The sequence below is a fragment of the Plasmopara halstedii genome (assembly GCF_900000015.1).
Source record: "Plasmopara halstedii genome assembly, contig: Scaffold_322, whole genome shotgun sequence".
NCBI lineage: Eukaryota > Oomycota > Peronosporomycetes > Peronosporales > Peronosporaceae > Plasmopara > Plasmopara halstedii.
Window position 1 is genome coordinate 608,895 of NW_020187243.1, and position 25,897 is coordinate 634,791.

General features: G+C 42.4%; 9 protein-coding genes across 9 annotated transcripts; 4 read left to right on the forward strand and 5 right to left on the reverse strand.

Moving 5' to 3' along the window:
• Positions 1-1,356: 1,356 nt before the first annotated feature.
• On the reverse strand, positions 1,357-1,692 carry PHALS_08257 (pterin-4-alpha-carbinolamine dehydratase; the record flags this gene model as incomplete). The annotated part of the gene is made up of 1 exon (XM_024723575.1): positions 1,357-1,692. One exon carries the CDS (start codon positions 1,690-1,692, stop codon positions 1,357-1,359), a length of 336 nt encoding a protein of 111 aa, XP_024574538.1.
• A 150-nt stretch (positions 1,693-1,842) lies between these two features.
• Positions 1,843-2,295, reverse strand: PHALS_08258 (dna-directed rna polymerases i and iii subunit rpac2-like; the record flags this gene model as incomplete). The annotated part of the gene is made up of 3 exons (XM_024723576.1): positions 1,843-1,964; positions 2,025-2,104; positions 2,174-2,295. The coding sequence occupies 3 exons, from the start codon at positions 2,293-2,295 to the stop codon at positions 1,843-1,845; spliced, it is 324 nt and encodes a 107-aa protein (XP_024574539.1).
• A 137-nt stretch (positions 2,296-2,432) lies between these two features.
• Positions 2,433-3,827, forward strand: PHALS_08259 (agc protein kinase; the record flags this gene model as incomplete). Its single annotated transcript, XM_024723577.1, has 3 exons — positions 2,433-2,989; positions 3,060-3,726; positions 3,780-3,827. The coding sequence occupies 3 exons, from the start codon at positions 2,433-2,435 to the stop codon at positions 3,825-3,827; spliced, it is 1,272 nt and encodes a 423-aa protein (XP_024574540.1).
• A 1,946-nt stretch (positions 3,828-5,773) lies between these two features.
• On the forward strand, positions 5,774-8,241 carry PHALS_08260 (sn1-specific diacylglycerol lipase beta-like; the record flags this gene model as incomplete). Its single annotated transcript, XM_024723578.1, has 2 exons — positions 5,774-6,172; positions 6,241-8,241. 2 exons carry the CDS (start codon positions 5,774-5,776, stop codon positions 8,239-8,241), a joined length of 2,400 nt encoding a protein of 799 aa, XP_024574541.1.
• Positions 8,242-8,334: 93 nt separating this feature from the next.
• On the reverse strand, positions 8,335-9,768 carry PHALS_08261 (Cdc4 and related F-box and WD-40 proteins; the record flags this gene model as incomplete). Its single annotated transcript, XM_024723579.1, has 2 exons — positions 8,335-9,271; positions 9,401-9,768. The coding sequence occupies 2 exons, from the start codon at positions 9,766-9,768 to the stop codon at positions 8,335-8,337; spliced, it is 1,305 nt and encodes a 434-aa protein (XP_024574542.1).
• Positions 9,769-11,252: 1,484 nt separating this feature from the next.
• Positions 11,253-11,650, reverse strand: PHALS_08262 (uncharacterized protein; the record flags this gene model as incomplete). Its single annotated transcript, XM_024723580.1, has 2 exons — positions 11,253-11,530; positions 11,602-11,650. 2 exons carry the CDS (start codon positions 11,648-11,650, stop codon positions 11,253-11,255), a joined length of 327 nt encoding a protein of 108 aa, XP_024574543.1.
• A 2,290-nt stretch (positions 11,651-13,940) lies between these two features.
• On the forward strand, positions 13,941-14,409 carry PHALS_08263 (uncharacterized protein; the record flags this gene model as incomplete). Its single annotated transcript, XM_024723583.1, has 3 exons — positions 13,941-14,040; positions 14,177-14,257; positions 14,333-14,409. The coding sequence occupies 3 exons, from the start codon at positions 13,941-13,943 to the stop codon at positions 14,407-14,409; spliced, it is 258 nt and encodes an 85-aa protein (XP_024574544.1).
• Positions 14,410-15,458: 1,049 nt separating this feature from the next.
• Positions 15,459-17,552, reverse strand: PHALS_08264 (uncharacterized protein; the record flags this gene model as incomplete). The annotated part of the gene is made up of 1 exon (XM_024723584.1): positions 15,459-17,552. The coding sequence occupies one exon, from the start codon at positions 17,550-17,552 to the stop codon at positions 15,459-15,461; it is 2,094 nt and encodes a 697-aa protein (XP_024574545.1).
• Positions 17,553-24,148: 6,596 nt separating this feature from the next.
• On the forward strand, positions 24,149-25,686 carry PHALS_08265 (drug metabolite transporter superfamily; the record flags this gene model as incomplete). The annotated part of the gene is made up of 4 exons (XM_024723585.1): positions 24,149-24,216; positions 24,301-24,310; positions 24,370-24,538; positions 24,602-25,686. 4 exons carry the CDS (start codon positions 24,149-24,151, stop codon positions 25,684-25,686), a joined length of 1,332 nt encoding a protein of 443 aa, XP_024574546.1.
• Between the last annotated feature and the right edge of the window lie 211 nt (positions 25,687-25,897).

Genomic DNA, 25,897 nt, shown 5'->3' on the forward strand with positions numbered 1-25,897 from the left:
ATGTCAAATTGGTTGGTGGGACTTGAGCTCAGTGGTCAAAAATATTCATCATTACTCTTCCCGTGAGTAAATTTACTCTTGCTGGTGGCAATTGTGCGGATCAAGATCCGCGCTTCATATCAAATTGGTTGCGAACTTTGTTCAAGGTTCCAGGCACCACTTTGAACATGCCTGCCGTCAACCATTGCACATTTAACAGTATTTAAGTGACGAAAAGTAAAAAAAACATTTACAAACAATTGCAGAGACGGGCACAACAAATTGAAATCAAACTCAATGACCGGTAGCAACTAGCTTTATCTCTGCGTCTTTCACGCAAGCTGTCGGGGAATATCTTCCACCACTCGTTCCGCATCAGGCTTGATGAGAAATGGGTTTCGATTCAAGATGATATCACTCAGCTACACTTTTTTTAAGCAATAAAAAGATTTTTGTCTCAGTGAGATTTAGCGCGATGCATTAAGTTCACGAAACCATAACTGAGATTCAGGACGTACGGAAGCAAAATGCCGAGGCTAAAGATAGACAAACTACAATATGCAGCTGGGCGATACATTTTATAGAAGCTGTCAATCTATCTAAATATGCAGTGTCTGTGGTCTTAAAGACGACTTCAACCATGTTACGTTAGACTGTTCACGATCGTAGCGAACAAAGTATTTCTGTACACTTTAAGCAGAATGAAGCAAACTCTTTGCTTTACGCGAGCTTGCAATTCTATATCACGATCTCACCCTTACTAATTGGTCGGATGAAGTGCTCTTGTTGTAGACGAACCAATGTGACCACTAACTTTAGAAGCCAACCTATCCTCTGCTCAAGGGTAGCGAGAATGCCTTGACTTACTCTGCACAATGAGGTAGCTTGGAGGGCTGATTCAATTTTGGTTTCTAATCGAAAATTCCGGGGAAAATTGGTATACCAAGTACTCGAGAGCGCTCGCGGGAGCCAGCAACAAAAAGGTCGTCCACCGCCGGCTTTGCTCAGTAAGCAAGGAGTGGCCAAATCCCACTTAAAAATAAAAGTACACTTACACTGGCGGGCTCACCAGAACTGTTATCAGGATCTGGTGACATGAAATAGATACCCTCGATCCAACATCTCATGGTAGCTTATATAACTTGCTCTGGAGTCGTTTCAGCTTATGCTTAGGCGCTAGTTGAACTATAGTGCGCAATTTCCTATAACGTCAACACAGTAATCTTACGTATTTTAAATTTCAATAATCTCTGTATGATACGCGCAAATTTACATCGTGGATATGATGCTCGAGAATGCCAATGATTCCTTTTTGGACTCATCGTAAGCCAATCAGGCAATAAAGCGTGATGTTATTAGCAAATGACTACTGCTACTTCATACTGCCTGTGCATAGCTGTTCATCGCGATGGCCATTAACGCGTCGTTCTGGGACAGGCCTCCACAATCATGAGTGCTTAGCGTCACATCGACGCGATTGTAGACGTTAAACCATTCAGGATGGTGTCCCATCTGTTCGGCTAATAGTGCAGTGCGAGTCATAAAACTCCAAGCTTCATTAAAGTCGCGGAACTCGAAGCTGCGACGAATTGCATCGCGATCGGGTACCAATTCCCAAGCGTCAGTGATTTGCTCGAAGGCTACAACGCGCTCTGTAGGTGTCAGGAGTGTCGGAATGGCGCGCGTGGACATTTTGCGCTGAAGTAGCGGCATTGTGGTGAGTTTACGCAGGAATTGAAGGCTCATGCTTGAAGGTCGTTTAAATCCTGATTTCAAAAGCTAAAGATGATAAGTAAAGTATGACATTATAATACTTAATGATAGCGACAAACTTGTACAAAATTTATGAACAAGTCGTAGGGTCTAAGACTTGGTATTTTTGCGCTTAAATGACTTAAGCTCCTTTCGATAAGCATCTCCTATCTGCATCGATATCTTTCGCAGGTCTGTAAGACCCGAGCGTAGCACTTCGTCGGCTGGCGCACCTGAAGCAACAAGACGATCAATATTTCGCTCACTCGGAATTCATCCCACAACATATTTACCTTGACGAGTTTGCAGTCGAATGTGCATCTTAGGCTCTGATGGGTGTGGAATTGTGTAGCCACAGAAGTCGACGTCAGGGCTGCAATGACATTAAAGTGTTACGTTTTGAACCTCGCCACATTACAATAAATTTAAAAGCAATACGTACTTTCGCATCAGAACATAGCGCAGCGCATTACCAAGTGTGTGATCTTCATCATGAAACACATAGGTCTTGGAATATTCGCTTGTTGTCGAAAATACGTCAAGCTTCTTCGCAGCGGCGGCCATAGTCGACACTGTATGACTGGCGGAGCGGTTGTAATAGAATTTAATTAATGTGTATTACATCAATTACGAAATTTTCATCACAGTTGCTAAAAGAACAAAATATCTCTGACGGGTGGTCACCTTAAGGGCCTTTCAGGATGCCTGCAGGGGCCTCTGTGAATCATCAGTGTAGCCATTTACCTGACAATAATGTAGAACTCTCTAACTCGACCGATTTGGGCCAAGTTGGTACCTTGAAAATGGAGATATTGAATAGCAATCAAGATATCGTGGATTCCGAGGACTACATTACTGGTGCCTCTCGAGGAGGCTATGCAAGCAGCATCATTAGTAGCGATGGAAGCAGTGAGAGTGATGATGAATACAATGTTGGCGTACAAGATGTGGCACAGCACTCGGCCGCGGAGCTACAGAATGAAATTGGGCAGCAACTTATAGAAGGACTTAATCCGTACGTGGAGCAGCAGCGTGAAATTGAAGATTTTTACATTGAAGATTCATCGTCTGATGAAGAAAGAGTCAATGACATGTCGAGTAGAACGACAAATGATACGGAAAAGGAACTAATCGAGTGGGACAATCCATCCTATTTGGTTACAGATCTCGACACAGGTGAGAGCTATAGGGTCGAAGAAATTGACCAGCAGTTTACATTGGTGACGCTTGATTCAGTGGTCGCACAGCATGAACACAAGTAGGTGGGAAGCGAAGTGTTGAGGCAGCAATTTTTCATTGATTCTGATGATATTTGGTACATCGTTTAGAAACATAGAGCAGCAGGGAAAAGAAGCGACAGTAGAGTCCTCGTCGTCTTACTTATTGTCGTTGTATACGGCAGATGAAACGGCTGATATTGAGATTGAAGATGCCTTACCAGAAGTTCCAATACCAACAGTGAATTCCATGCGAGCTCGTAGTTCGAATATGGCAGCAATTTATGCACCAAGTGATGAACTGCCATTGAGTTCACCTGCAAAATGTAACTTTTCTGGCTGTTTTGAATTACATCAGCGTGTGTCCGGGTACTGTGCAGACCATGAGATGATTGCCAAAGAGGAAGAGGACTCACGTGCACAGGCGTTGTATTTGATTCCTCATGGTGCTCGAGCAGACTTTGTCAAGATTGGTAGCCATGGATTTGCATACGATATGTCAAATCGACTCTATACTGTATACGCGATAGAAATGCGCTGTATTCAATCGGGTGCAACGTGGATAATCTATCGACGGTACCAGCAATTTAAGGAGCTGAATGATCGCTTACGTCCGATGGGTGTACGTGTGCCATTATTGCCTCCTAAGAAACTGCTTGGTTCATTCGAGCCAGAATTTATCGCTAAGCGGCAAAGTGAGCTGGCTGATTGGCTTAAGTGCCTACTGAGCTATGACCGCGTAGACCAATCAGCTAAAAATCCCCATTTGGTAGAGGATGTTCGTAAATTTTTAACGACCAAAGCTGATCAACCGCCACTCTTACTGGACAGACTGCCATTGAAGCGCTCACGATTCTTTGGAGCTTCTATCGCTGGTGATGGGGACGATGAACTGAACAGAGTGTCAAGCGGGGAACAGATCGTGACGCTTCAAGATTTTAGAATGATCCAAGTAATTGGCCGTGGATCTTTTGGCAAAGTCGTGCTCGTACGTCACAACACGACAAAAAAGTTGTACGCGATGAAAATTCTGGCCAAAGAAAACATTGTAAGACGTAAACAAGTGGAACACACGCGCACAGAGCGACGTGTACTAGGGTGTACGCGACATCCGTTCATTGTTGGACTGCACTATGCTTTTCAGACCGCTAAGCGACTGTACTTTGTACTTGATTACTGCCCAGGTGGCGAGTTGTTTTATCACTTGTCACGCATGAAAAAATTACCAGAATACATGGCATGTTTTTATGCTGCGGAGATAACGTTAGCATTAGAGCATTTGCACGGACTTGGTGTCGTATATCGAGATCTAAAGCCAGAAAATATTCTTCTTACTTCAGACGGACACATTAAATTAGCAGACTTTGGACTTGCAAAAGAAGGAATACACGATGGTGTGAATGGTACAAATTCTTTGTGTGGCACCCCTGAATACCTACCACCTGAAATTCTCGACCGGCTTGGCCATGGAACTTCAGTAGATTGGTGGAATCTCGGCATGGTATTATACGAAATGTTGACAGGGTTACCACCATGGTACACAAGTGACCGAAAAAAGCTGTTTGATCGTCTTCGATCGGCTCGACTACACTTTCCGCCCTACGTTTCAAGGCGAGCAGAAGCGCTTATTCGTCAGCTATTGATACGCAACCCGGCGGAAAGATTGGGTTCGAATGGTGCACACCAGGTTAAACAGCACCAATTTTTTGAAGGCATTGATTGGACAGCACTAGCAAAGAAACAAGTGGTGCCACCATTTCGACCATGCCTTTCGGCCATAAATAATGGTGAAATTCCGCTTAATTTCGAAGCAGAGTTTACGCGTTTACCTCTACCAAGCGCTGATAATGCGGTTGCAAGTCCACGAAATAGTCGTGGCATGGCTACTACAGCACATGCACGACGGGACTCAGACACTTTTAAAGACTTTACTTATGAAAATCCAGGGTATCTTGAATCCGTGGCGAAGAAAGACGAGACATAAGAATTACGAAACAGGGACGTTGGAAATGTTATATAACAAGTTACGATGCTGAATGCACTTTAAAACAGCTCTATGAGTTCCGTCATATGACGAAGACCACTACGACTTGCCCTACTCTTCTTTAGCTTACTTGATTAGGTAATGTGCTCACATATTGATAAGATGCATGTACTGTGAGAGCTCGACAAACTGGCTAAATTCAGTTAGTAGCCAGAGTAAAGCAACACAGTTCTTAAAATATCATGACCAATATAAAAAAATAGTAAGAGCGCAATATAATTATTAGCTTTAATTACCATGATGTTTGTAAGAAATAGAAGATAAATTCTCTGTCATTATATTCGGAGAAATGGATCTTTTATATGCAGTTCAACATAGTGTCACATGTAAGATTATGGCAAAGGCTAGCGTGAAAGTACCCATTTTTTCTTGCTTTATAAAAAGAAGAGTCGGCTTACATCATGCCAGTTTTTTTTAATACTACTGACGTAAGTTTCACGCAGTGATTAAAAGCACTAGGGATAAGGTCGATTAGTCCACATAACCACATTTGAAGGCGTGGTTTGCAACGAATTGCCCGTCGCAGTGCGCGAAACTGTAAGCGGTGTATATTACAACTGACGATTGGGGCCTACGTAAGTAAACTGAACACATTAAAGTCACCTGCAGACTTCAGATACAAAAGTTCGAACTAACAAGCACATCATTTCGGCAGCGTTTGTGATTCATCGCAATATTCATAGACGTGAAGCTATAAGGTACCCATTTGTTCAGCTGGAACTCGAAAATGGGTCAATCTATGCTACCCATCTCTGCATCATCAAGCATCCCTGCCGTCAACATGTCCACTTTTCAAATTGGTCTCAAGTCGGTTCGAGCCAGACCGATAGAGTCTCGTACAGCCATGGAGGCGCATGATACGCTGACGCCAATGGAAACGATCGAAGGTAAATCTAAGAGTTCATGCAAGTTGCAACCGCCAAGTCTCAAGCGTATTGTGCTCAACCCACGCGCTTACATGATGCCATTTGTGCTATTTATCATTTTTCACGATCTGCCCATGTTATTGGCCTTTGGATTCATTGACAAGCCCGAAGGTTACAATAATTGCGACAGACTGCAGGATCTTTTTTTATGGCTACGTGTGGCATTTATCCTTCACTTAATCTTAGCTTGTATGATGCTCACGAGTGTTGTCTATACTCTTACAACTCGCGTCTATCACGAACGTCGACCAGAGGTACGTTTATTGTCACCATTTTTAACAGCCTCAAATTGCATTTTGTGACCCATTTTCTTGCTGCTTAGGGCTGGTTGATTCTAAGTATATTTGTGGGCTATTGGGTAAATCTCGGCTGGTCACTCTATGGTGAGGCTGCAATGCGTGTTGATACTAGCGTCTGTGGTGACTTTAATTGGGAGCAAATTCAGGACCGTGCTGACTCAATTAGCTACTTTCAACACTTTGATTTTGTTTTTTCAGTAGTTATTGTCATGGTCGGTGCCTGCACGTCGTATATGTGTGGTGTTCATAGTGGAGATGATGCTGCTGAAGCAGAAAAGCGCTGGCAAAAGCGCTGCATGTGTTGTTTTCACGCTTTTACGTGTCATAAAACGGTCGAATATGAAGGGGATGATGACGTTTTTGAAACACTAGGACGCGTATTAGGCAAGTTTTTTGTCGTGCGATACAAGACGAACCGATACGAAGGCTTAAGTTTTACTGATTTAAAATTTAGTCTGGATCTCGTGTCAAAAGTGCAGAAGAAAGAACGGGAGCTTGAGACAGAAAAGAAAGCTCAATTGGCTGCACAAGGCATCCCGACTGTCCAGCACTTTGCACCAGAAGAAGAAGAAAAGCGATTAAATGACTTGGCGTTCTATTGTCGATTGGCTATCGGTATTTATGGTTGGCCCATTTACGTCTGGTACTCGCCGTGCTATTGGTTTCATATCTTTGGGTGTTTTAAGAAACCTCAAGAAGAACAAATCTTTGAGCACGACAACTTTCTTCACGGTAATCGTGCTACTTTTGTTAGGTACACAGGTGTCAAGGATTCCGATCTCGTGTATCTTAATTGCTTTAATTTTGTGTTTCAAGCTCCATATTGTATTGTCAAGGACAAAACGCGCAAAGAACTCATCATCAGTGTACGCGGTAGTATGTCCTTTTATGATTTTGTGACAGATGGATTGGCTCAGATTGTGCGCATGGATCCAAATGAGCTTCCAGATGATATTCCTTACTCTTTTGACACACGGACGCACTATGGCATGTTACAAACAGCACGTCAAATCTTTAAGAGCCTTCAAGAAGATACGCGCAAGACTGTTTTTTGGGATTTTGCTATGGCTCATTGTAGTGTAAAAGAATCTACAGCTGACGAATCAACAGATTGGAAAATAGTAGTTTGTGGTCACTCGATGGGTGCTGGAGTTGGATGTATCCTTGCAATTCTACTTCGCAAGGTCTTTACTGAAACAAAAGCATTTCTATATGCCGTACCGCCACTTTTTGATCCAGAGACAGCTGCATGGACAAAACAATTCGCCACCACTGCTGTCTATGGCGATGATATTGTCCCACGTCTATCGATTGCTAATATGACACGATTACGTGATGAAATGGCCGTGCAATATGACGCTGTAGCCAATGAACCTCTTTACAAAGTCACGTTTGGCATCCATGATAAGTTAATCAAATCACAACAAGAACGTCAAGCTTCAGCAGATTCCGTGTCAGAAAGTGACGCGGCTGTTTCAAGGTTACCTACTGTGCTGGAAACTGCCAATTCTTTTCATACTGGCAATTCGACGGTAAGCTCGGGGTCGTTTCTTAACAATTCGTCCATGGGTTTGCCTACACCAACCGATTTTGGGTCAACTCGCAATGTGATAACTCGCCCTTCGCGTGAATTGAGCAACAATACGATGATCTCGCTGCCTCAGGAAGACTCGAGTCAAGAAGTAGATGTTCCTGGAGAAATCGTTCACATTCAAACAGTAAAAATGGCTCGTCGGTGTGGCTGTACCGTGTTTCTGGGTGAACAAAAGATGCAATACACATTGCAAGATGCGAGCTACTTTCGCCGCATTTGGGTCACACCGCGCTCGTTGCAAGATCACATGGTGCATCACTATGACCGTAAGATCCGATACCTTGTGACCGATTGCATGGACTTCGAGACTCCTGTGGCTGCTCATCGTCCTAGCGTTAGCGCTCGAGTTTCGTGGGTCGATGATACTGATCACGACAACAGGGGCAACACACCTCAGACAGACTATGAGAAAATTGAGACTGTCGCTTAGTATGCAACAGTAGGTAGTTTGTAGAAAGTATTTAAACAATGACAAGAATTGCAAGAGTTTAAGGGAAAGTTGTACGCTATTAAGCATATGCATTCATTTCATGTCATAAACAATGACACCACCGTCATCACCAGCAGCGACAAGTTGGTCTTTCGACGTTGCAATTGCTCTAATCGCTGCTTGGTTTGCTCCCAATCCATACAACAATTTACCAGTTTCCCAATTGTGAACATGGAGCATTCCGTTTCCAGCACCACTAAAGCACAAGGTTCCACGAAGATGAAGCGAATAAATAAAGTCCAAGTGCTCTGAGAAGCTAAACATGATGCGAAATGATTGTCTCTTGTCTAATACATTAACAACTCCGTCTGCACCAGCAGTAACAAGCACATTTGGGTCTTCACTTGGCTCGCGAATAAAACTTACGGCACCTTTCTTGTGATTACGTGAATCAAGATGAAGCTCCAATGCAAGAACAGCCTTCTCTTGTCTTGAATCCCATGCATTCACTATCCCATCCTGTCCTCCTGTATAAAAGCAACTTGCGAACATGTCGCTAGAACTACCTAACACACTTGTAGTGTGCCCTTTATGAGCACTTGCATGCTTCCAAACCATTTGATTTGCATGATAATCAAGTAATTGTACACCCCCATCACGATCGCCAGACACTAGTCGTTGACCTCCGAAAAGCAATGACACATCTAATATTGGAGCCGTTCCTGCCCGCATAACGCTAATCTCGCGTTGACGGCTTGATACACGACGACCAACATTCCAAAGTCGCATCAATTTGTCATACCCCGTACTCACAATCATTTCGTCATTCAGATTCAGTACACAAGATATTGATCCACTATGACCGAGCATTTCCTCACACTTTACACTTTTTGAATCCCATAGACAAAGTTTACTGTCCATACCGCCGCTGACAATTCGTCGATCTGTTAAATATGTAGCGCAAGTGACCCACTCAGTATGACCATATTGTTTCGAATAAAGTGTTCGAGAGCGAGCTAGACGAGATGGTCTGCCAATAGGAAGTACGTATAAGGCATGATCGCTACTACCCACGACGATCTCACACTCATCAGTACTCATACTCATACACATAAGAGGCTGTGATGAGACAGCATGTACCTCCCCTTCTGGCACACACGGCCCATTAATCCATGCATTACTGAGCTCCACCTTTCGAACATCAGGTGACGTATGCATAGCTAGTTTTTGCGATTCTTGTGCAGCAGAAGTACAGTGCGATGGTGTTAACGTTGTGCTAACAATATCATGATCTACCTGGTCCATCTTTTGCATTGACAGCTCCTTAAACGCTGTGTCGAATGCGTTCATATACTTGTCGTTTTGGCGGTGGGATGTGCTTGCGCTTCGAGCGGAGGTTGAATGCGGAGCTCTACTTTTGTTTGTTGGTCGCACTGCAATTCGAGATGAAGTTTCATTCTCGTCTTTGGGATCTACTACGATACCCGACGATGCATACTCTTCAAGACGCACACGGATGCTCACCATTTGACGTTTTAAGATCGTTTTCGTGCCAATTTTCTACTATGCTATTTTTCTATATTATATAAATAATGCTGGTCATACATTCTTGTCACCCTAGGGACTTTGTTTTGTCATGGGGATAGCAGTATCGTCAAAGTAGTCTATATCTTAAGATACAGTTTTTTTGCGTACTTCGAGCAATAATCACGGGTTGATTAACACATAAATCGCAAAATTCAAAGAATGATACTGACTCTCTCTATGTGATATGAGGTGTGTTAAAGCTTTATAGAAAGTCATAAATTTTTTCAGGCAAATGCTTTGATAGTGACATTTCATGTTATGTCAGCCGTAGTCTCCAGCGTAAGAACCTAATAATTGTTTTTGGCGATGTCAAACATTGCGTAAGGAGTGTCTCATGGAGCTCTCCATTCCAATTCCTTTTTAAATTGTCTTCATGTAAGTCGTACATGTACGGAGACTTCAGCCGGTTGCCGCGTACCTCACGCAGAGGCTCTCAATTGGATTTCAGTCAGCGCACTGAGCGTGTAGAGTATATGATAACTTTACCATCATGCTGATGAAATCTTGCAACCCCCAAAGTGCCAAACCGAGAGCCTTCAAAGCACCTAGAAGTTACACTGCCACAAACTTTACATGTTATATTTGAAATTCAAGATAGTTATGAATTATACAATATAAATCTGAGTAATCATAATAAGTTAGTAGCCCGAATAACGCATTGAGTGAGGCTACTAGCCCACGTGTCCCATGGATCCCTCCTTTACGGTGTACTACAACTCCCCTCCACACTGATAACTAAGCACGAAACTTCTTTGTACTTACGAGCTTTGCTCTCACGCCGAAAGACCACAAGCGTATACCATAACAGAATGCGTATCCCCTTACACCCTGCGACAGCAAAATGATCGCTTCGCTAGGGCATGAAAACTATTCTCATTCCAGAGTTGCAAAGCTCTTTTCACAGGATACGTACACGTTACATTGTTGTCCTTCAGCCTTATCGCGAAGCTCAAAATCACCACAATTTAGCGCCACAAAGAAGTATCATGATTCGTAATTGCTACGATTGGATACATCGCAAGAGAGGTGTCAGTTGGACACTCAGCACGATATGCATTACAAAGGGGGTTAAATTCTGATGAATAGGATCATACATACTTATTATTGTTTTAGACGTCGAAATTCCACCCTGATCTTAACAAGATTTTAGTAGCTATTTGTCACGAATAGGGTAAATTTTATCTGCCGCTTAAAGGTGGCGATACTCAAGCAAAATCTGTACTCATTCCCAATTGTGGATACTTAAATTAAAGCATATTATCATCATCACTGTACTTTTGAGCACTACGCCTACAATTTTTGTATGACATCGACTACACATCAGCCATGGAGCCCGGTCATTCTTGACGGCTAACCACGACTGCATCAGGAGCGATATCGCGGCGCGATAATCTTAGAGCTTATAGCGATGTGTTTCATATCATTTAGCTTTGGAACAAGGATGTTCCGCAGAATAGCCTGTGATCCAGATCGCTCGCCATTGGAACTTTGAACGCCAATGGTCCTAGAAGTGAGGGTATACCATTAAATTCAGCAGATACACGCATTTTAGTCTGGGTGTGTCGCGGCCCACTATCTGTCCGAATGGAACCGGAACTCCGCTTTAACCAAGCCAACCGGCCAAGGTCGGCGCTTTTGTGTCTGGCTCTTGTGAGCTTTATCTGCTGCGGCTGCAAAACCCGACGAATCGGAATCAGGATAGCTACATTCGGATCAAAATTTTTATATTCTCGTCGACAACATCATCTGCCGCTACTCAGCATCATATTTGACCTTTTTCAACACCCAGAGAAGTTGACGAGAGATTCTGACATACCTGCATGATTTTCAATCTGCTTGCGAAAGCAATAAGCCCAGTTCTTTCTTCAAAACCTTCGGGAAAATGACATCGATAAATCCATCGTCTTCTTGATCTCACAGCATCTGCACGCAAACCCTGCTTTCCAATGAAATTTATCATAGATACGATTTGTCGGTGATGAGGACATACCCAACCATGCTGACATACATCATATTTTAGCGCATACACTCGAGCACTGCTCACGAGTGCTTTCGATTGCTGCTCGTTTATTAGCAAAAATCATCTAATTCGATTTATGCTTTTATGATGCGGTCTGAAATGTCGTGATCGAATGCCACTGGTGCGTTAATTGGCCCTGACAGTATAACCAGCTACACATATAACATCCCGCTCGGAGTACTCACTGCAGTGAGATGTCTCGCATGAGAGTTGGTGAGATCCGCTGATTCGATGAAGAAAAATAATATCGTGTAACTTATCATGCCGTCTGCAGCACAACTTTTCTAGGATTGGCGGTTGCGCCAAATGATGGCTTAATGTTACTTATTGTAGGCCTTCATAAATTGTCTCTTGCCGTTAGTCATTGCGACAGAGCACCTGCACCAAGTGGAAGATGTACTCTCTCACGGTACATCCCCTGCTCTACACGGCCAAAATGTCTATGACATTATACTCCCTTGGTAAGCGTTACTGCAGTATCCCACAGTATTAAATTTTGTGAACTTATCATCCCGATGACGCAGTTTCGATCCAAAGAAAATTTTTGAGGTAGGTCTCTCGCCGCCACAATGTCACATCACTCTGTAGGGTCATTGCTGCTCCACTGATCACATCAATGCTTTGTAAGTGTCGTCGTCAAGCCCATCCACGACTAATAAAGAAATAACTCTTTCTCCAATACTAACGATTAGGTATTTCGCCATCATGTATGTTCATACGCATTGCCTGGGAAACATTTCGAGGTCAAACAAGACCACTTGGTGATTCAGTGAAATTCACAATGCTTAGGACTTTCCTACCGCTTCACTTTCGGGTTAAATTTTCTTACCGCAAATCGTGGCATTAACTAATCGACACGGTGAGCACATCACCATAGCGCTACCCCAACATCATGCAAGGATGTTCCTTTTTTATAATGTCAGCGTCTGACCCTTATACTCAAGAGGAAGTCGTTTAGCTCCCCCGTTCCTTCCCCGACGACAGTGGCAACAAGCCGCTCTGACTTTCTTTCCGGAATCACATCACTTCCTGTCGAATAAGACACACAGTTTTTCCTGTCTTTACAACAACATAAATCTCTGGATACCCCAGCTTAACATTGTAAATAACCGTCGACTTTAGAGGGTTCCCTAGAGACATATAAGGTAATGAAGGTTCTGTCTAACTTTACAAACTTTGACAGCATGGAGCGCACTGATCTAGTCCTAGACATTGGCTCAGGATACGAAATTATATTAGTTATGGCCTGGTTGAGGAGCCATTAGTTTTAAAAGCCAAAATCATTGCGTTCTACACACTTGTCTCCTGCATAAGTGTTTTATCAACACATCTAAGCTCGAACAGCAAAAGCAACAGGCTCTAGATGACATGAGTAAAACTAAGTAACACGCATCCTGGCACGAAAGGGTGGTTCACACCATCTTGTGTGACCGTACTAAACTGTGGATTACACAGGACGGTGTAATCACACAATGGTGTGGCTAAACCGTAACAACCCGTGGCGGGGCTGCAGTAGTTAAACATATTTATCTGGGTGTACGATTCAACTAGGAATGAGATATAGATGGCTCCGCCACATAAAACAAATGTATGCAGTTTCAATTTTGAACGGAAGAGTACATTTGCCTTGGATTAAGGTTTTGCGTACTCTTGGAGGTAGCGGATTGCGATCCGCTACACTCGTACAGGTTATAGTATAGAACTAAGGTCGGTGTCCTTGAGTAAGCTTCCTTTTAACAAAGAGCTACGGCAACCTGCTGCAATATGTGTTTTCATCGAAATGGCAAAAATCTAAGTGGTGCGAAGACCCGCGTCAATTTGTTACTTTAACAGTCCCTATCTTTGATGCGTCTCTTCTGCAATGGTACTGATGTGAGAGTCCATTTGAACGCAAACCCATCTTGCTATAGACTGCTGGTACAAAAACATTGTCGCTCCATCTGGGATATAGCCAAATTCATCTCCACCTCAAGCTATACCAGAGTTTAACAATAGAAGAGTAACTGTGGGCGTCGACGTTTCCCCAACGCCGCCTATGTTTAGAATGAAAATTGGCTCAGGTAATTGATCTAAATACACCTCGTTTTTTTACATGGGGCTAAGAGCTCACTTGCCACCACAGACCTCTCTCCAAATACCCTCCCCAGTACCGAGTACTACTAATGATACCTTATCATGGATTCTTAACCTCTGTACGTTCAAAATTCGCTTTGAAAATTGTATAATGAATACGTACACAGTTACATTCGTTGAGTATCGTCGTCACTAGAATATCTGAAGATAAATTACCTTTATTCTCACTTACCAAACTGATTTTTTTTAAGGAAGCGTTGCACTGCGAAGCTAATGGTACTTTTCACTACCGCATCAGAGTTAAGGCGAATACTATTTCTGTAATCAACTGCAAAGGTTCTATAAGACAATTTCCTTTTAGTGTCCAACTTCGTAAGTTTAACTTCGTAGTGCACTACAAATGCTGAACAGGATCGCGATGGATATTTTCTGAGAGATTGGGTGTATTTGGTTTGTCCTCCGAGACCCATCAGCTTGTTTTGAGATGAAATGTGCTCACAGTAAGTGCCAAATGTAAAGTGGCGTCCTAGTTATGTAGTTGACCACTACGGGAAATCCAAACACTTTTGAAAACGTTTTGAGCGAAGCTTGAAAAATTTACTACTGGTTTTTATAACGAGTACTTGACAAAATCTGCAATTCTGTGTTCTGCGACAGAGGAACTTAAGTACTTTTAGATTTGATCTTTGCGTACGATACTATACTCTGGTACATCATTACAGACAACGAGCTGCGAAATTTTCAAAACACTACGCGAGATTATCGTGCTGCGAAGCGGCTCGAGACAGTGAAATGGTACAAATATTGAAGTCGCTTCATTGTACAAATGGCGCTCGTCGGCTTCTGTGATGAGCGTCTTTGGTGGCTGGTACCCGTAGTATTCATCCCTATGTATACTTTGAAGCCATTTGTGGCTAGACGTATATAAATGGCTGCTAAATGGGAGTTAGAAGGAGTCAGCTCGGGTCGGAAATTCCGAGAAATTTGCGTATGTATACGACACAAAATCCTCACCTAGCGAAGCGCCACTGTATATGATGCTATGTAGACAAAATTTAAATATTGCAGTAGTCGAGCGCGATAACGATCTATGGGTAACCAAATCCAACAAATTTAGAGACCAAGGTGTACTGTGGTGAGGAGCAAGTTCTTGATTCAACTTTAAACGAGATCTTTTGGACGAATCGTGGAAACCAGCTTTCTTTATGGGTCCAAAGATTTCGTGCATTCGCAACAACGATGACTACCAGTCTGAATAGTATACGCAGTATACGTTCGGCAAGTGCGGCCAAAGAAGCCACCACACGCAAACATGCACAGATATCGCATTTTGATTTTTTATTGAAACGTCATCTAAGACTGTAGTATAATTAATCTAATAAACCCATCGCTCTTTTATATAATGACCCTGACAATCTCAACTCTTGATGTTTGTTGTCGCGTCATCTTTGCAATTTGATGATAACTTTAGTAGATATAGATCAATATCAAGCATGGAATGATTTGATAAACTACGGATCATTAGAATCATCACAATTTAAAACTCAACCGGTTCTGCTGAATTCGCAGGTCTTGAGTTCTCAATTAGCTCATTAGCTTCTATATTGTCGTTTGCTTCGATAACCTTGATACTGTTTCGCAGCATTGACGCGTAAATTTGTCCTGATACATCGCTTGAGAGTCTTTTCCATACTTCCTTCATGGCACTTTCCGAGATGGCGGTACTCGGCTCCCTGTCGACTTGACTCGAAGGTTCGTCTAGATTCTCGATTGACCTCATGCACTGGACCTGCGCTTGGCTCTGGAGGGTAGCTACGATCTTTTTGCGTTCTGCTTCATACTTATATCGTGCCAGTGGCACCGTATCTCGTGTGACAGAGCATTGTTTGAACAGTGCACCTTCTAGCGCTGCTAACCGTTCATTAGTTGCTACATCGATACAATCACCGAGTTTGGAATCACTACTTAAAAAAGAATTTGCATCTTCTGATGTGGCTTCAGTATTTTCAGATCTAGTCGACGAATTTGTCGCTCGACTTGAAGACAAACACGGTGCCGATCGAGATGAGACACTAGATTTCAAGCCCTTAATTGTAGTGTTAGGCAAATTGCTATCAGTCTTTGACGTGACGTTCGACCAGTCAAGCTTTTTAAAGACCACCGTATAAGGTTTTCGTCTGAGAAACGTCTTTGAAGATGCTTGTACCGACGACTGTGTCGGTGCATTCTCGATTACTTTTCCACATTTTACGTGCTGTTTTTTCGATAATTTATCAGCTTTTCGACTTGGTGTGGCCTGACATCTGCCTTTTGGTATGTTCATAATCTCACCAGCTTCAGATGATGTGACAGAGCATGGAGAAGGTGGTGGAGAGATTGCTTCTGCGTGAGAAATTCGGGCAATTGGACTCGTGTTTACATTTTTAAGTGAACGAACGGAAGTATTGAGTTTGTCGGAAGTGTCTAGGATTTGATTTGTCTTCGTTTTCTGACATTTTGATTTCGACGCCGCGGATTTTCTCTTTCTTTGCCTTGCTAATCGTTCGTTTCGCTCTTGAGGTATTTCAAACTTTTTACTAAAGCCTAACGATGGGCTCGTATTTACATACGGAACCATCGTATCGTTATCCACGCTTGTTTGTCGCATGAAGTAACAAACACGAATGCGAAGGTCACAATGAGATGAATGACCCGATAGGGCTTTCGTCAACGGAAACCACCGGCATAGCACAAACTTCGTTGCCAGTGATGTTTTGAGGGTTGCCAAAGAGATTTCAACATTGCCTAAAGTGCTTGCGTGACTTTCAGAGCCACTTTCGAAAGTTCTCACCACTATATTAGCGTTCAATTCCTCAAGCGCACTTTGTGGCGAAGTAAGACCACATTGCTTCATGTTTGCAGGGTCCACATTGAATCTCAATGAGCAATCCTGCACTAATATTTCAACGCCACCATCTTGATATTCAGATACAAATTGCATTTTTGATAGACTGCTAGCAACAACAAAACTTTGCCGCTTCAGTTGAATTGATGTCTCGACATAAAATCCATCTGAGCCATTAAAGGCGGTCAGATCCTTGGTAAGATTGCGAATTCCAACGAGCTCGATGACTAATTCATATAGAGGAAGCATCGCCGAATCTGGAGTGGTACTTTTATTAACCGAAGCAATCTCAGTAGTATCTTGTAAAGGTGCAGTGAATGTATCCTCTTTTTCCATTGCAATCATCTTTGACGTAGACTGCAGCTCAATTTCATTTTCAAACGATGCCACTTGTACCAATTCCTGGCTTCGATACTGACGAACAAATCTTTGGATCACACGAGCTTTCTGGTGTCGTTTAACTTCAGATTTTTCTCGACTTACAGCTACAAGACTGGCCGTTTTTTCAGCTCTTTCATTGTCCTTTTCCTTATTCACTTGAGTCGCCATCTTTTTGCAGTCTCTGCTCCATTCTCGATCAATTGTATTCCCGATAGTTAGTAAGAAATGCCGTAAATGCACTTGCAGTAGTTTTCGCTGTGTTGTACTTGGATAATTGACATGTCGAATGTAAAATTCGTTTTGTTTTCTCGTCTTGAAAGCTTCATATGTCTCGCAAACAATTCCCTTTGTTGTGATCTCCTCCATGTTATGACCTTTCACATAATATGGCTACATTACTTTTAGTAGGATTGTTGATTTGATCAATAATCTTCAAATTTTTGTAAACTGCGACTTTGACTAATCTGTAGATTGTAAGGATGAGAGTATAGAAATGCGCTATTGGGCATCACGATGAGAATGATCAGCGTATATGCATACAGGAGTGGGCAATCGTGAAAAAGTCAAAAGCATTTCTTTATCACTAGCCTGTCGGTGAATGAAAGTTTTTACCTTAATAAAGTCGTCTATCGAATACCTCATATCCGAGTAACTAATAACCTCGTATAACCAATAAATGTTTGTTCCACCAAATGTAGCCAAGTACTAACTCATAATTTGGTGAAATAGTAGTTGCCCCAGTATATAGCGCTTTGCCTAACTCGCCTCCTTCGAGTCTTTCTATCACATGGACACAATGCGACGTTAAGTACTGCAATAATTAATATTTCTTACAAACATGAATTCTTTTGATGTAGAAGGAAATGAAGTGCCAAGCAATCATGCTAAGCTAATTTGAAACAGTCACGAACTGATGGTAGTCGGGACTGTTGCCGTCGTTTTGAGAGTTCTCCGCAGTTCTCAAATGTACCTGAGTACCACTCTATCTGTGGGAATCTTCACATCCAGTAGTGAAGCAGTAACTGCTAGGCCCATTAGCTTTTCCAGATTCGTGACAATCTGCTTTTCCACATCTTCGCTTTCTTGATCGTCATTCTCTTCTTCTTCCGCCTCCTGAACCATGGCTATAATATCGTTTTCATTCAACTCCAGATTAGCTTGTCATCCTCCATCACTGGACTCAAAAGTTCTTTGATAGCCAAGAGGTTATTAAGAGGAAGCCTTTAAATAGCGTCCAACACATCGATTTCAATATATTGCTCTTCCATATTGGACACCGATATTTCAGGAGGCCCTGCAAAGAGACCAGTGTGGCGAAAAAAATTGGCCACGGTAGCTACTCTTGGCAGAGGGAGTCGGCCATCCACGCTTTCTCATTTCTGTGATGAGAAAGCCAGTCGTTTTCATGTCTTACGATTGAAACAGCGAGGCTTATTGGCGTTTCCAATGGACAATGGCTTGAACTTCTCTGACCCATCTGCGTTGGCAGCAGAGGTAATAGAGACGCGGCTCTATGATGCAGAAGGAAGAATGATACTTTTATCAATCTTTTTATTGAAAAGACCATAATTATAGGCAAACACTTACTTTGTCTTGTTTAGGTCCAATCTGCTGCCAAGCAATGGTCTTTTCTGGAATCATGGAACAAGGAAGTCAAATAGTGATTTGGTACAAGAGATATAACGCCTTTTAAAGCTGTGACCGAAAGTGCAAAATACTGTGAAGACATTCATATTTCTTTGGCTGGTCACTAGGAAAATGAAAAGGCATAGAGCTGATAAGCATTAAGCACTGGAAACTCGCCATGCATCAGTGAGTAAACATATATGTGCGCATATGTGTTAAATGCTTGCTGTATGCATCGGTGCTCCCGGCAGCCTGCCGATTCCGGCAGAGTGTTGGCACGCTAAAAGTGTGAGATTTATTTTTGGTCCTCCAAATGACGCGTACGGTGACACGATATAATTATCATTATGGATCGTTTCAGCAAAATGGCTTATCTCGCTGTTATCAGTAGAATGGTAGCGATTTTTTTCAGAATTGTCCCAATCCCTTGCATTATTTCCAGCATCAGTCTGAACCATGGCTGCTGCTGACCATCTGGTCCGTTGATACTTACTAATGGCAAATTGGCGGATGAATGCCAAAGGATGAGGGCGGAAATTTCTAGGTGTTGAAGCAAATTATCCCTTTCATTGTGTTTGCATACAATGACACAGTGCATGCATATACAGACTTTACTCTGGTAAATGGTTTGTTGATTCCCGTGTTCTTTTGACACTTTCACGAAGAAGCTCCGGTGGTGGAGTGAGACTCCACGCGCAGTGAGTGCTTGCTAAAGGTATTCTATTGCTCGATTTTTCATTAAATGAGTATGATTCAAATTTTGGCGGGGGAAGGTGTAACGGGGTACGTACACTTTACATCACTATTTTACTGTGCAAAACTCAGCAATACCAGAACGACTGTACTGATGAAGACGCAGTGACTTAGTAAAGACACTTGGGGTGGAAATCTTAGACAAGTAAGACATATAGGTTGATTTGTTAACATGTATCCTCACGGCATTAATTTATATTATTTAACATCGTAAAATACATATTTGTTATTATTCAGTTTAGTCTAACTTCAAGCCATAAAAACTCGTTTTTAATGTGTAAAACAAATTCTTTAAAAAAAAAATCTTAGCTCTGATTATATTTCACATTCATATTACTTGAGGAACAAAAACTGTTAGAGTCAAGAACAGCTAAACCAGAGCAGTTGAGCAAGCCAAGATAATCACTATTTTAAACGAAGTGTAACTTTGGACTCGTATGCAATGTGGTAAAGCACGCATTGGACCCCGCATTTATACACAGAAGGTAATTGTGCTATAAGCTTAGCACCTCCCAGGAATTATTTACGACATAATCACATTCAAGGTTACTATACTAAAGTGCCGAAGGTAAGATGACTCGATATTTATAATGACTACAGTCGTCCCTCGGGTAATTAACAATGCGGTAAAAAATATCTATGAGTTAATTGAGATTATTAGTCATCAGAGTTTTTTGCGAATTATTTTTTCGAAGAGGTGAACTGCAATAAATATGCCACCAGCACGTTCAACATATGCGCACAGGCTCGAGTTCTGCAATCAAAAGGCCAAAAATCAGTGGATGAGTCAAATTGCGCTTGCGACATGGACTACTCAAATGTTTGGCATTAGAATAACTCAATCTGCTAACTGTTGCATCCTTTTAAAGAGTCGCGAGCTCGAGGTCATGACAGATGTTGAGCTTCCGGACAAACGGCCCTGCGTTCCACATCACCCGCACTTCGAGAAAGCCTTCGCAACATGGGTGCTTCAATGCCAGACAAGGCATGTAGCCATCACTGAGGATTTTATCAAATCCAAAGCAAAATTCTTTGCTGACCGACTTGGCTTGCGCGAGAATGCAGGCAAATATTTCAAAGGGTGGTTGCAACGCTTTCAAGAGAGGAACAAGCTGCGTTGCATCAAAGTCCGTGGTGAGAGTGGTGCAGCAGATCAGGCAGTAATCGATGCTGCCCTTCCTGCGCTTTTAGCAGTCGTTGCATGGTATGAGCTGAAGGATGTGTACAACATGAATCAAACTGGTATGAATGTTAGAAATGTATTTACATGGGAGTTCTTGTATTGATGTCTTCGTGCGATAATTTTATTTGATTTGAGTCCCCATCATGCTACCAAAATTAGATGTGTCATTGAAGAAAGAACAAGCTATGTTCTTGAATCACTATACTTTTTCGTGTAGCTTCCCAAAAGTAGAACTTCGTCGGTGCCAAAGAAACACATACCCGGGCTGTTCATTAGTTTATTTAAGCGCACACACTTGTGGACTGCTTGCAAGTTTTAATGTGGCTCTTCCTGTCTGACCATCCGTGTATTGCACGACTATAGACTTGTGCGTAGGGGACAAATGTCACTGCAGCATAAGGTAATCTAGAGGCCATGATCCTGCAAAGCAGGATATTCTGCACGGAGTATTCTTTTCAGTTAAAAAATTATCATTGCCTCATGAGCAGATGATAATATCCATGAACTCGGTGCAAAAATCTATCCAAGTGCAACTGGTCATGCGTATTTTGCATTGCATCCTCCCCAGGAATCGACGATTGCGCGGAAATAGTAGTTCCAGATAGCTTAGTTTAACCATGCACAATTCGCCACTTGCGTTGGCTTCTCTAACACAAAAAATCGGCGGGAGATTTACTTGCTATCATCAAAACCGCTTTATCAATTTATAAACAACAATGTCTGTGACTTTCCACATTTCTCCTTGAAAAATCGCTGACGTGAAAGGACACATTTGATTTGGCCTCATAAACGTCATTATTATCATGATGCACTATCCGAACCAATGGCCACACACATGGTAGGTCGATTATCACAATATTTTGATATTCCTGTAACAAAAAATATAGGGATTAGCATGTTGTTTAGAAGGGTCGTCCTACTTCCTAAACTCAATGGTCTGCCAGAGTTACAAATTATAGTCTTGTCCCTGATGGATGATGAGCTCAGCTCCGGTACTAACCCCACCAATTCGATGAATTATAAATCTTGAAATTGCGTGCACATATCCCAGAAAGGAATCTCTTCATGCCTGATAAGACTGAATGGAACATAAGTGAAGCTTGCATATCACAAGCCTGCCCCGATAACTTCATTAATGTTTGAATGAGCATTCTTGCCGCAAATCCGTGGATCATATCGGCCCGCAATTTTGTGCTGATCTTAGTAGGACCGTCACAACGCGGCAAGTAAAGAGAATCCTAAATTACATCGGATCGGTCTTTATTCCATGATTTACGGTCTCCTGTCTACCTGACTTTTTCTAGAGACTGTGCATCTAAGGCGCTCTCAGCAGCGTCTGCGGAAATAAATTGCGAAGACCGCGAAACACTGCCCCCTTTACAAGTCCCACCAAATATATGTTTGTGGATCAGTTTCACTGATAAATTACCGGCCCACCCTTAATTAACACCTGAGACCGCGACATACGGTCACTAGTTACCGCCTTAGCTAGATGCCGAATTCACCATTATTTCTGAATTCGGGTTTTAGCCTAATACCCTTAGTAATATCGTGGCTCATCAATTTGGACAATTCTACATCTTTATAGAAATTATGGCAGCTGATGCCCGCGCCAAAAGCTCTTTTGCTTTCTATCAGAGATTGCTGCATGATCCATCAGAATATCATTGGGAGAGAAGTGCGTGGTGCCGGCAACGGATCATAGTGTCCAAGCCACGGCATATCTCAAACGAGGTCAAACTACGAATATAGAGAGAATTCCACGCTGTCAAAGGCTTTAAACCCTACAAAAACGTCCACATTTTCCTGTCGCAAGGCGCGCAAAAATCATTTCCGTATTTGGCATCTTAAATGCAGGCGTGTTTGTCAATTTTTTGCTAATCACAATTCGATTGACGATCATAAATCTATTGGATCGTTCCGCAGCTCACAAAGCCCGGAATGTTGATATTAGTAAACTTTGGGCTGTGTGCACTTCCTCTGTTAGAGAGAGTTGCGTTTTGAGAAATGATTTTCAGTAACCTTGACCTCCGTGGAGTATAGTAAATCTCAACCCTTTCTTAGCAGACCACCAGGCACCATTTAAATTTGACAAGTCTCCGCTTGAGGCCCGCCGGCCGGCCATCCCAAATAACTCGACCCATAATACTTCTCAACCGAGAGTGAAGCAGGCTCGCATCGCTTTGAAATTTGTTACCGCCACAGATATAATAGCTACAAGTATCATGTCGTTGCTCAGCAGCTAAGGGAGCATTATTATTATTTTTACCTCGGACGTTGTAGATCGCCTGCGTATGCCAATATTGTCTCCACCTTTTGCACTTTGACTAGTCATCACGACAAGGAAACTGTACCGTGCATCTAGTGCAGTATTATTTGGCTGCCTACCTCTTGAAGCCGTTGAGTAAACTATAGACGTAGTTACATTAGGTAATGGCTTGTGCGTAAAGGGTCAATCTCGTTGCGTTTGATAACTCGTCTTTGTTGAGAGTCTCATCTGTGCTGAGTGTGCGGCGACCTCCTGCCCATGATCAAAGCTTCGCATTTTTCTGTGCTACAAGTCCTCATCCATTGTACTTGCGAATTGAAAAGGGGGCGTGCAACAAATTGCTGGGAAGGAAGTCTGACTCAATACGTCTGATAAGTTTTTGCACAGAGGATGGTTTTATGCGCCCCAACCATGAGCGGAACCGAAAGTAACAAAGTATGTTGTTTGCACTCACATTTATATCGTGATATATATTTGAGATTTGGTCTAACATTATTTATACTTGTGTTACTCTGTTTTATAATATAATCAAATGTACAGCTTGACGTGACGCTAAGCCTACGTAACCCTTTCGATATGAAGTGCCATCGTCCTTATCAAAACCAGTAGTTGGTCCGTTCGAGTTGCACAAATGTAGACGTACGCAACATCGACGGCGTACGTGCTCTGCACAATACAACACGTATTGTACATCACGTACCCCGTTACAGATGCGCGTTGTGATTACGTTGGTCTACTTGTTGTACAGTACCACATTACTCCTAAGTAGTAACTATTATATATGCAAACCGAAAGCTGGGATTATATCACAAATATTACTGTAAAGTCGTAAATGTTAATCATAACATGTTTTTTGTCATACAATAGTCTCATCAGCTTTCTAATGTATCTTCAGCTTAACGTAGCATACTGTTCCATAAGTGTTGCAGTCCCACCTTTTTCCACCACTCGTTTTAGGGTTCTAAAAAGCGGTCATCCTTCCAACCAATCTACACTCGATACTGCTTTGAATACCTGTGTCGATTGGTTGAAACTAAGTAAATTTTGCGATATCTTTTTTTACATTTACTACTTACGCCTCATAGTCATTTTCACCGTCACGGATCGCAAGGCGGTTGACTTCGAGTAACCATGTCGTGCGGCTCACGAGAAGCTATCGTCTTTAGCATGGGACTCGTCACTGGAACGGGCACTACTTTGTACGTTACTTTAATAATTTCTTCACCAACTGAGTTCTTGATATTCATTGTTTCCTTTCTTCAACTGTCTTTTCTATTGATCAGAACTGGCAAGGTGTGTATTTGTATAAATGAGCTTTCAAACCAATTTAATGACATTGCAATCGGATACAGATTTTGTATGGTGTGGATTCAATTGGCCTTGATGGAGAAGTGAAAAAGTTTGAAAAGCCCATTTTTCAAACCTGGCTTATGTTCCTAGCCATGGTATTTGCACTGCCTATTCACTGGGCATATCATTACTACGTCGAGCAACAGTGGCGTCGAAATAATCGTCATGGTAGTAAGTGACACACATGATTTTTATTGAAAATATGTGAATCTCATGCACAAACGTTTGCTTTAGTGAAATACCGTTTCCGAATTCCACGGAAAATGTATTATTTGCTAGCATTTCCAGCAGCTTTCGACCTGATTGCCACGTTTGTTGCCAATCTTGGTCTTCTATATGTCACAGTCAGCGTGTTTCAGCTTATGAAATGCACCGTTATTGTCTTTGTGGCATTACTTAAGGTATTTGTTCTGAAAGATCGGTTACGCAGTTACATGTGGATTGGCATTGCTCTTAATATGCTCGCAGCATTGATGGTGGGTGCTACGAGCCTAGCAGACTCTGATAGCCAAGAAAATAACTCGACTGATCAGCATCCAGCATTTGGGGTATTAATGGTCGTTTTAAGCTGCGCAATTCAGGCTGTGCAGTACGTTTTTGAAGAAAAACTTATGGATGAAGTTGACAGTGCACCTCCTCTAGTAGTTGTGGGTATGGAAGGCGTGTGGGGCTTGATACTGACGTCGTTCGTTGTGTACCCCATTGCATATTTGATTCCTGGCAACGATTCAGGCTCAAACGAGAGATTTGACGATGCGTATGAGATGCTCGTGAACAGTGGACTGGCTCAAGTGGTCGTCCTTATCTATTTGCTCGTGATTCTAGGATACAACGTCTTTGCTGTCTCGGTTACATATTTGCTCAACTCGATTTGGCATGCGATTTTGGATAATTTCCGTCCAATTACCGTATGGGCAGCCGATTTGATACTGTTTTACGTCATTACGCATGGAGATTTCGGTGAACGCTGGACGATCTGGAGTTGGTTGCAGCTTGTGGGGATGTTGACGTTATTATTGGGTACGGCAGTCTACAACGGCACTTTGCGTCTACCTGGATTCGTCTACTTGGAACCGCTGGATGAAGCAATGACTTTGATTCGTACCCCAGAAGCACTCACTACATCCGCGTTCTCACGTTCACCATTAATCACGCGCAATGCTATGAAAGCGGCTGAAATTGCACGTCGGACGCCTAACGCCAATGATCGCGACCGTGTGAGACGTGAGTTCATGACCGAGTACCAACCACTGGCTGACGCTGAATCGCGGCGACGTATTGATCCGGCGGGACACACGTACGGATCGCTTGAGACTTAAGCTTTTAAAGAACCAACTTTAGTTACCCATCTCATTATTTTACTCTACTCTTATTTTTCATGTCTGTGGTATGTTAAGTGATTATTTTAATTCAAAGTGCACGATTTATACAATATATTGTGTTGCACGATATTTATTGCTACTTTAATGAGGCTGTTGGAAATACATTCCTTGGGCATTGTGCAAATAATTGCTTTATATGCATACTTTT